At 40.7% G+C, this 11,364-nt stretch overlaps 1 protein-coding gene across 2 annotated transcripts in view; it reads left to right on the top strand.

The window, feature by feature from the left end:
- CTTNBP2NL (CTTNBP2 N-terminal like) overlaps nucleotides 1-5,885 on the top strand; it is a 35,520-nt gene extending 29,635 nt beyond the window's left edge. For both annotated transcript variants that reach the window (XM_054981262.1, XM_054981261.1), the window contains exon 5: nucleotides 1,693-5,885. In XM_054981262.1, coding sequence (XP_054837237.1) covers nucleotides 1,693-3,159 — 1,467 coding nt within the window. In that variant the 3' untranslated portion in view covers nucleotides 3,160-5,885. The remainder of the gene's footprint in view (nucleotides 1-1,692) is intronic.
- The last annotated feature ends 5,479 nt before the right edge of the window (nucleotides 5,886-11,364 follow it).

Here is an 11,364-nt window from a genome sequence, read left to right on the forward strand (position 1 = left end):
AATTGGAGTCAGTAGAAAACTTCTGATGAGAGGTTGCCAATTTTCACTTACTCCTTCCTTCTGAGGCAGGCCTCTGACTTCCATCTCATGTTTCTTCATGGGCGGGGGGGTGTCATCTGTCCCCAAGGACAGCATTTCAAAGGGGGCATTTTGGGTTGCTGTGCAATGGGGGAGTGGAGGTCCCACTCTCTTAATGGAAATTCCTTGTGTCAACAAAGATTTTGCCCAGGATCCAAGCCACTGAAAATATAACAAATGCTTCTGCTTCTGAAATTGGTGGGAATGCTGCATGGATTTACAGTGTATCCTGAAATGGTGAGAGGAAACATGTGTCTTCTTTTCTCACATGTACACACATGAACGCAGTACAAGGAACTAAGACCAATCGCAGATCTCCTCATGTCATTTGTATTACCATCAGTGGGCAGCATGATGCTTTGCAAAAGGCAGGCATCTGTCTCATAGAACATAGAGAGTCCCGAAGAGAGGGGAGGGAGGTGGAGATAAAGAGGAGGAAGGCTGTGCTTTCATTCTTGTTACACATATTTAGGCTTAATTTCAGTATGGAAGGAAGAAGAGTATTCATTTGTCATGAACAGAAGGGCATTGCTAATTCACCCATGCTGTTGAGTATATACAGTAATACTAGCTGTAAAATATGAAACAATGCTTAGCTTTTGCATTTGTTTGGGCACGTGCTGTCCTGAGAATGTAGGCTGTTCATAGGCTTGGATCTTACGGCACTTACCCTTGTGCTTCTCTTGGGCTGTTGTGGAGGCTTTCCTCATTTCCTCTGCTGCTGTCACTTCTATGTGTATAATGGCCCTTTGATCTTGTGCATGTAGAAGTGCTGACAGCAGAGGAAGCAGACACTGTAGTGGGGGAATGCAAGGAAAACAATGTCATAGGATCCAAACCTTCGGGTTTTTTTTCTGTCATTGATTCTTACATCCATCCTTCTTCATTGGCATGACTAATTTGTCTTGCAGGGGGATGTGATGGACAGGAGTAATTCTAGCTCCTCTTCTCCTGGGAAACAGCCAGTGAGAGCTGGCAGAATGCTAGCTGAGTGACAGTTGAAAGTCCGTTGGGAAGGGAGTTAATGCAGTAACTGGAGGAGAGAAGGGTTTTTTGACTGCTGAGAAGTAACAGAAATATATAGCTGGCTGTTAACTCCTGTCACTTAATAATCTTTCCCTGTTTGTCTGGGAACTCACAATATATCTGAGTTTTGAAATCATTATCACATGTGTTCTATTTTATATATAAAAGTTATTCTTTGTTCTAACTCTGGCTGGTGTGAAGTCGTTGAATGAGAGGAAACAAGACACACACAAACCTCAAACACTCTGGTCACGAACAATGGCCAAGTTTAATTAAATGGTGGCAGCATATTCATATATTCTGGGCAGTAGCTGGATGAGGGAAAATAAATATAAGGAATGGGCTGCCTGTCTGGCAGAGCATCTGGAAAGAGTAGAGAGGGGACCTGGTGTGAATCTGACCAGGGCGCTCTGCCTGAAAATTGGAGATTAGACAGAGTGGCATATTCTGACTGCTCTTAACTGCCTGCAAAGCCCCCAAACTGGTGATAGGGAGGTTTAAGGTGGGTGGCAGTATGCAGGGGGTTGTATTTTAGGAGATGGTCTGAAGCCATTTGACTATTTTAATTGCCTTTGTCTTCTCTCCTAGCTGGAATTTGAAAAGTCCCAGGTGAAGAAGTTTGAGAGAGAGCAAAAGAAGCTATCTAGTCAGCTGGAGGAGGAACGAGCACACCACAAGCAGCTTTCTTCCATGCTTGTGCTGGAATGCAAGAAAGCCACAGCCAAAGCTGCAGAGGAGGGGAAGCGGGTTGAGGAAATTAGTTTGAAGCTGGAGAAAGAAAGAAGCAAAGTGAGCCAACTGGAGGAGGAGCTGGCAGCCAAGAAGAAGAGGGGCTTGCAAATGGAGGCACAAGTAGAGAAGCAGCTGTCTGAGTTTGACATTGAACGAGAACAGTTAAGGGCCAAGCTGAACCGGGAAGAGAATCGCACCAAGGCTCTGAAGGAAGAAGTAGAGAATTTGAAGAAAACCCTAAAAGAGCTAGAGGCTGCTCAGAAAGAAATCAGCAGCCAAGCTAAGAGCATACCATCCAGTATCTCAGTGGTGTCTATAGCAACTGCTACAGAATGTTCTTCTGTTAGGTCAGTAGCTTGCCAAACAGAAAGTTCCTTGGAAGAGAATGCTAGCCAGGGAAGTACAGGAAAATTGGCACACTTGTTAACACCCACCTCTGCCACAGCTGCCCACTCTTATGCTAAAATAAATGGGCATTGTGATCCTGATACACAGACAAGTGGAGAACCACATGAGCTCACCATAGAGAGCCTGCAAAGGGTGAAGCCTGCAGGGTCAACTGTTGAGAATGCTGTAGAAAACAGTAGCTCCCCTATAAGAACAGAATCACCTGCCTCTTGTGTTCCACCACTCCCTTCCTGTGGGATGTCCTTATCCCCTAGCAACACAGGTTCTTCATCTTTGACTTCCTCCCCTTGTTCTTCCCCAGTGATGACCAAACGTTTGATTGGTGCTTCAGCCAGCAGTCCTGGCTATCAGTCTTCCTACCAAGTTGGAATCAACCAGCGCTTCCATGCTGCTCGTCACAAATTCCAGTCTCAAGCAGATCAGGATCACCAGTCAAGTGGCCTCCAGAGTCCTCCATCCAGGGATTTGTCACCCACCCTTATGGATAATTCTGCTGCCAAGCAGCTTGCTCGCAATACAGTCACTCAGGTCCTCTCCAGGTTCACCAGTCAACAAGGCCCTATCAAGCCAGTCTCTCCTAACAGCTCACCTTTTGGCACAGACTACCGAAACTTGGCCAGTGCCATGAGCCCCAAAAATGAGACAAGCCCAGGGAAGGTCTCAAGCCCTCTAAGTCCATTATCTCCAGGAATTAAATCACCAACCATACCCAGAGCAGAAAGAGGGAATCCTCCACCAATACCTCCAAAGAAACCTGGACTGGCTCCTTCTCCAGCCACTCCCACCCCACCAACTAAAACCTCTTCTCAGGCATCCTCTCTGGGGTCACCTGTGGACTTGGCAAGCAGTTGCTCAAGCAATGCTGTTGTAGCCAATGGGAAAGATATTGAGATCTTGTTGCCAACCAGCAGCTAGTCTCTGGGAAAATATTACATTCCTAGTATTTGCCATTCCTAACACTGTCTTATCCACTCCATGTTATTTATTTGAGTAATAGCAGAATTGTATAACTCAGTTTTTTTCTTTTATTTTATAGTATGTAGAGAATTATGCTTTTTATGTACAAACCTTTAACGCTAAAGCCTCAAAAGGTGTCTCGTGGCAGCAGGCACATCAAATGAGAAAACTATCTCTGTGCTGGGAGATAACCAGCAGACTATGAAAATGCTCATTTTTAAATCATGCTGAGTACACTCCATGCAAACCTCCATTCCAGACAGACCTTTTTTAAAAAGTGCCTGAGCTTAAGCCCGCAGATTTGAATGTGATTCTTTGTAAATCCAGAAGGAATCATCTGACTGCAAAAAGCACAGTTTCTCTATGAATCATGAATGTTGAAAACAAGACTGTTGATTTTTTTCCTGATCGTTTTATTAAATCTATGCTATGAAAAGGAAGTGTTCCAAAGGTGTGACCACTAGTCTGGTCAATTGTTTCCCTGATATTAACATAAGTTAGTTTTATGTAGTGCTACATTGTTAGGTGCACTTTGGCCCTGTTGCTGAGCTTTATGCAACTTGTTCCTTTCCTACATTATAAAACGTTTTAAACGATTTTTTTTTTAATTTTGGGAGCTTTAAACAATCAGTGCCAGTTCTTTCCCACCAACTATCCATTCCTAACATTTCTCTCTCCATAGAGATTAAATAGACTAGAAGAAATCTTGAAGTGCTGTGTCTGTTGTAATATTCGTGCACTCTGCTGTTGTATGTACAGCAAGATTTGAGTCCAGTGGCACCTGAGAGACCAACAAGATTTTCAGATTGTAAGCCTTCAAGAGTCAGACCTCCCTTCTTCAGGAGCTCTGACTCTAGAAAGCTTATACTCTGAAAATCTTGTTGGTCTCTTAGGTTCCACTGGACTCAAATCCTGCTGTTCTACTGAGATCAACACGGCTATCCACCTAAACTACTGTTGTATGTAGAACTTCTGAGAGAAGTATCTTTTGCTTGATAAAGATCATAATTTTACTTGAAGTGAGAAGAGGCTAGTCTGTTCTATACAGGTTTTTTGCATTGGTAAGGTAGGATTTATACTAGATGATCCAAAGCAATAACTTAAAAGTTGTTCCATATGATGATGCTTTCTCAAGCTAACATAGGTTTTGCTGACTAAGTTGTTTGCTTCTTGATGACTGCTGTCATCTTGAGCTGCAGAAACCAAATCATTAACTTTTCATATAAAGAAACTCATGTATACATGTAGAGTTGGGGAGCACATGTATGTTATGCACACAAACACATTTATTTAAATCGTACTGTAATTATATTGAGATATTTCATAGCTCATAAAAATGAGGAAACACTTATATGATAAAGTTGCTACTTAATCTTTATTTGACCTAATTTTGGAAAGCTTTTCCTATAATGGATGTTCAATAATTGGGGGCCAATACAGGGCTGGGGGAGGTTTCTAATCAATGAAACTTCCTGTTATATATATGTGTGTGTGTGCGTGCGTGCGTGCGAGAGAGAGAGAGAGAATTTGTATAGCCTAGGGCAAAAATATGTTCTCCAACCCTCTCTGCAACTCCTCCCCTTCCACCCAATAATGTACACTGCTCATGTCAGACATTGTGCTAGATGACTTTGCTCTAAGATGTTATAGTAGTGTGTAGTCCAAAGACAAAAATAAATATAAGTAGTCTGGCTATGAGTAGTGGCATTTATACCTTCCCCAAACCAGTCTGTACAATTAGCAGGCATTAACCAGTTTTTCCATATAATGTCAGTATGTAGAGCTCTTGCACAAAAACCAAAGGATCTTCCACAGGCATGGACACTTGCTACTTTCATGTTGAGATGTTAGATGAAAGTTCTTGAACCTTTGTGATCAATTAAAATGCTTCAAGACTTCACTGCATTGCATATGGACTAGCCAGTGGTCTTTTCATTCTTGATCTGTATTTGGAATTGCACACTGCCATAGAGGCTCCAAATGTATCTCTTAAATTTTGTTCTGTTCACTGGAATAGACCTCTTGCAAAGAGATCATTATTGTATGGACACATAGGAAACAGCTGATAAGCACACACATAATTTGATTGTCCAGCATAGGATTTTTGAATAAAGATTACAGCTGAAATCTTGGTGAGTGGTTTCTTGTCGACATCACTTCTAACCTTAAACAGAGGATATCATTGCCCTTAAAGTATTTCCTTGTGTTTACACTAATTTGTACCCTTTCTTTATGCTATGACTCTATAGAGATTTTATATACAATAATGAATTTTATTAGGAAATGCACTGAGTACTGTATTCTACAGTGGATTGTGGAGAGGCGCAATGCAAGAGGAGATGTGTATTTTTGCTAGTAGCCTATAAAGCAAGCACAACTGTTAAAGTGGTTCCTGCTAATCCAGTAAGACTTCTAGGGTTAGTTTTAAAATTTTCTGTAGACTTCCGTGTATGGGGAAAAAATGAATATCTTCTCTGAATCATGTGTTGCTAGAAAGGTTTGTCATTGGCTAACAGGATTTTAATGAAGTTCAAACTGTATAATCTAGTATTAATTATTCATTAACATCTGTATATTTGTAAAGTCAAATGTATGAAGCAGAAGTCTTTTTACCATTTTTTAAAATAGCTGGTAGCATTAAACGTGTTAAACATTCATACTATCAATAAAGGGTTTTATTTTTATGATGTGAATATTGTGCATGAATATATTTTTAAAGTAGGTTGACTGGTTGTATGCAACTGACATTTTCTCTAGTTATCTATGAAGCATAGTGGTATATAATTATTTCCTTAGCTGTAGTGGCTCTGTACTATGCACACCACATAATATAGAAAAACATGAAAATAAGCCAGTTACTGGAGTTACAAGGACTTAATGCATCTAAGGCCAAAACAGAAAAGTTGCAAGTTAGTAGTGGCCATGCTGTAACTGTTACTGCTGTAACTGTTACTGCTTGTTTAGATCACCGGGCTACAATCTGTCCGTAAGAGTTCTTTAGCATTAGGTATACAAACATCTGTGCCCACTGTTACCATAAACTATAACTCTGTAGTGGCACCTTAGCTGAGGGGACAAAAGAAAGTGACACAGTAAGATTTGGATCCTATTCCTTCTTTCTGATTGTGCAAGTAAGACTTGGATCCTATACCTTTCTGATGGTGCTCCTTTTTGTTCATTGCGGAAGCAGTTGTCCACTTTGGAGCTTATTTCTACTACATTTGGTACTTATCAGCTCCTTCAGTGACCCTGGTTTTTGTATTATCAGAAGTGCCTAGCACCAGAGAAAGTGTACTCCTGCAGCAGAGGGACACCTGTGGAACACATGAAAAAGAGCACAAGTGGGGGGGAAATGTAAGAGCCAAACCTCAGTTCAGAAGTGTTGATTTTAAAAATAATGCTTATGTGAGCAGGTTAATCTTAATTCTGTGTGCATTACCATGTAGCTAAACTATTTTGCATTGACTTAAAACCACAACGAGGGTAGCCCTGATAGTGTACTTATTACAGAAATTTGCAAATACATTTCCCTATCATTTGAACCCTGATCTCAGTCTTAACCCAACACTTGGATCTCCCACACCTACGCAAGACACTAAAAATGAGGTGCTTCTCTCATAACTCCCTTTCAAGATTCAGAGCTATTCCCATTCCTAGCCTGTCTTCCTTGAACAACTTTATGGCATGACCATGATTGTGTATTTCCATTGGGTATTCGGGAGCAGGAGAAACAAAAACTCACTTGCTGGTTCTATAGCAAATGAGTTATGCCATATTCTACATTATATATATTTCAAACCTGCAAATGTGGGCAAAATGAAAAATATTTGGCATACAAATATTCTGTGTGCCTGTGTGTGATTTGTCTGAATAATTTATGTTAATTGGATTTTATTCCAGAAATTAGAATGCCACAAATGCACATTTGCAGAACCCAAAACATATAAAGCTATAATTTGTCCAATCAAATAGCTATAGTGGAAGTGTTACCTAGGTAACAACATGAAAATTCTATAAATTTTGACACTTGTAATTATAATATGATTTGTATATTTGCTGTGCTCTTATCTGTGACATTCACAAGCCTCTGCTGAAACAAAATCCAGGACAGATGTCAAATTTACCTTTCAAGCACTAAGGCAGCTTTTACCAAATTTTCTTACCTCTGTGCGCCCAGTTATTATTACAGCAGCTCTTTCCACAGTTGTATTCTTACAATATGCATAAAGCAATTGGGGAGTTTTAAGTGGCATTCCCAAATGTCTAAGTTTCAAGCTACCCTGCTGATCTCCCACCTGTCCAGCCACCTTTTCGTAATGATGCACCGCCTTTCATTTCTGCTGCACATTCAATTTTCATATATTAGTCTTGCATCATGCCCAAATTAACCAGCTGTTAAGTTAGTTCTTTTTCCTGGTCTTGGGACATGCTCGCTCATTAGCAAGGCATATGTTTTTTAGGTGTGCCTTTAAGCAAGTGCAGCTTATTCACGTCAGTGTATTTGGGATGGTAACCAGTTTAACCGGTGACTGTTTACCATACTTCTGCCAGTTGCTAAGGTTTTGAGATGGGCCTTTGGCCAGCTCATGTGCTCCAGGTTGTGATCCAGCAGCAACTTTTTTTCCTCTTGTGGGAGTGGAGGCCCTTATGCAAAGCCCTTACCACACCCTGGAATGCTACAAAATGTTCTTTACAACACCACAAAAGTAAAAAGGTTCCACCCAGTGCCTTCTAACATGTTCCATTGAAATAGGTAATCTCCTATGGCAATCTTGTTAACCCCGTCCATTTCTTTGGTTAGGAACCCAAATTTCTTACTGCCTAGCACTAGTGGAAGCAGGGGAGGCTTGAGATTATTCTCTTGCACTTACAAGAAGTACTTTATATGCCCCACTTCTTCCCCAGTAACAGCTCTGTGAGACTTCTCCCCCCTCCCCTCGTGTAGCTAGTGGTTTCTCCATCCTCTGGGATGGGCCAAGTGGCAGGGATGCCTCGGGGTTAAGGTTAGAATATGTTTGAAACTTTTTTTAAAAAAATGATTATACAATTCATGGATTGTTAGGAAATCTAGGTTCTGGCCTTCAGGCAATGTGTGTGATCCTGCTGTAGCCTTCTACCTTTGGAGTCTTTCATCTTTGCATACCTGCTTAAATGAGTTAAAAGGCTGGTGGCAGCAATTCTAATTTCGAAGACATTTTGCAGGTGAGTTCCCTTGTTCTTTCCTGGTGGATTGACACAGAGTAGTTAACTTACAACTCTGTCCCTAATAAAGTCACAAGATTCCACTCCAGGAGTACGCAAAAAAATCTCTCTAGCACCCCCTTGTGTTGCAAGTGCATACTCATGTCTTAACTGCGATTATAGTTTTTAAGAATATCCATGTATTTTCAAAACAGAAAATTCAAGAAAATGCAGACTAGATCTAAAAGTCAAAGGTTTGGGGGGCGGGGGGTGCATACATGCCAGGACTAGTCTTTCTCAGACACATACTTGAACAGGAAGAGCGTGAATAGTGATAAAAGCACTAGAATGCTGTTTGAAGGATGGGATGGCAATGTAACCTGCAGGCTAAGACAACAGCAGGCTGGTCGGATCCAGGAGGCAGTAATTGTAAGGTTCAAAGGGAGTAGAAATGGGCACGAGGCATAGAGAAATAAGGATTTTGTTCCTCGGCACCCATTTATTTAAAATAGTAATTTCTATCCTGTTCTTTCTGCCAATTGTTTTGCAAGCCATTTTGAGGTTTCTCAAAATGGCTTGCAAAAGAATTACAACAGAATAAAACAATACTGTAAACTGCTCTAAAAATAGCTGCAATAAAAATGAAGATAAGAAGCTGCAGCTTCTTATGTCTTATTGTCATGAGTGAAAACACAATGACCAGCTCTTACATTTGTGCCTGGAAGTGAATTGGAAGCCAATGTAAATATTTTAGCACATAAGAAATATATGCCACATGATTTATCCTAGAAATCAGTCTTGATGTCACATTTTGGAGCCAAAGAAACTTTCAGAGGGTCTTCAGAATGAGTTCTATGCATTGCCATAGTCTTACCTGGAAATAAGCCATGGACAGCTGTGAGCAAATCATTCCTCACAGTTCTGAAGTTTCTACCAGTGATAGCAAGGATAATTCTCATCCCAAGGGAGAAGTGGAAGAAATGACTGATGCTCTTTGGCACAAACTGATGTTGCACAGCCCCGAATATTTGGCTTAGTCCACCCTGCTACTGTATTTAAGTGAACCGTCTCAGATTTTGAGTGCTAGGGATTGGTTCCTCAATGCACACTTTCTCTTCCGACATTTCCATGACAAATCCACTAGAGAGCAGCGTTCTCATGAACAATTCCTCAGTATCCGTTTGCACTAAGGAATCTACTTTAGAAAACAACTTGTACAGATTTCATTTAGGCATTTTAAAAACACTTTGCAGATAAAAGCTGCTATTTGAAGTAGACTGCACCTTTGAGGTTGGGCAAGACTCTTACTGCTCTTAACATACTCCAATGGAAATGAGATTTGTTATCTTGTAGGAGATTTTCAGGCTGCTTTCAGGTCTGCTAGCTAGTGGCATCGCTCCATAATGTGACATTTCTTTGTGATCGCTATCAGAGGAATCCCTTAGTATTACCGTGACCATGGCATATACTTGAAATCTCTGCATTTGAATCTGAGATAGTTTGCTACTGACTGGTAAAAGTCTTCCTGTTCTGAGTTTACTAGTTTCAGAAAGGTGCAATCTTCTGGTTGGAGTATGCACAGAATTTTTTTAAGGAAGCAGAAATCTTTTAGCTCAGCTTGGTATATCCTGTCCCACTTAATACGTGGCCCAGAACCATTGTAGCCATTCAGCACAGGTTGGAAGCTACTGTCAACTGTTGTGGACCAAGGTTCTTTCCTCCCAACTCTGCTGGTGTTTAGGATGTTATTTGTGATGTGAGTTCCTCAGGTGCCATTCCTCTGTGCACACTGAGAAATAACAGTCTCTGGGTGGAAGACATATTATTAAAGCAGATACTCCAGGGCCACATTCCTCAGGTGCATTGATGTGTGTTACATTGTATGTCTCAGGCATCAACAAGGAGGAAAATTCTCATGACTTGGATTATCAACATCAAGAGGGGCCCGAAGCTCTCCAGGAATTACAGCTGAGATTTCAGAGATCAGTTCCCCTGGAAAAAATGGCAGCTTCCCTGCTCATCGCATTTATGACATATTGATTGCTATTTATGCTTTGCAATTTGCACTTTGTCACTGTAAAAATATATTTTTATTCTTTAAATTGTTAATTGTTTATTGGGGGACCTTTTGCATCTGGTTACCATTGTATCTCCCTACTGAGCTTTTTTGCTGTTGTTATTAGTTTTGTAGAGGCCATGAGTCATTTTCGTTCTGTGTTTGCCTACTCTGATGCCGATAGAGATAGTATCATAGGAGATGTTCCTGCCTTCCTGGGGCAAGGAGGCACTCCTACAAATACGGACTGGAGCATATTACAGAATTTGCAACAGAAATGCATTAAAATGCACTTACAGGCTACATCTTTAACTGAATATTACAAATAAAACATGATCCCGAGAGGATTACAGTTGCATAAGCTCCTGGGCATGTTTCATAATGACAAAGCCTTTAAGAAAAAATAGATGGCCATACTAAATAAGTGCTCTCTCGACTTAGTACTCTTGATTGTAGAAACCTCTCAGAGAGAGGAAGATAGATGCAGAGGAGTTAGCCGTGTTAGTCTGTGGTAGCAAAATCAAAAAGAGTCCAGTAGCACCTTTAAGACTAACCAATTTTATTGTAGCATAAGCTTTCGAGAATCAAGTTCTCTTCGTCAGATGCATGATACAGAGACTGTATCAGGCATCTGACGAAGAGAACTTGATTCTCGAAAGCTTATGCTACAATAAAATTGGTTAGTCTTAAAGGTGCTACTGGACTCTTTTTGAGAGAGAGGAAGAAAAGCTGAAAGAGGAAATGACTCAAGTTTCTACCTTCTTAAAGAAGAAATTCACTAAAGAGGAGTTCACTTGTAGAACTAATGAACTAGATAAAAGCCTCAAAGAGTCTGAGAATAAGCTTAGGGACTTTAAATTGCATAAATTTAATCGAGGCACTAATGATGATGCAACAGGCCATGTGTATCAATGGTGGGAAACCTC

The sequence above is a fragment of the Eublepharis macularius genome, chromosome 5 (assembly GCF_028583425.1).
Source record: "Eublepharis macularius isolate TG4126 chromosome 5, MPM_Emac_v1.0, whole genome shotgun sequence".
Lineage (NCBI taxonomy): Eukaryota > Metazoa > Chordata > Lepidosauria > Squamata > Eublepharidae > Eublepharis > Eublepharis macularius.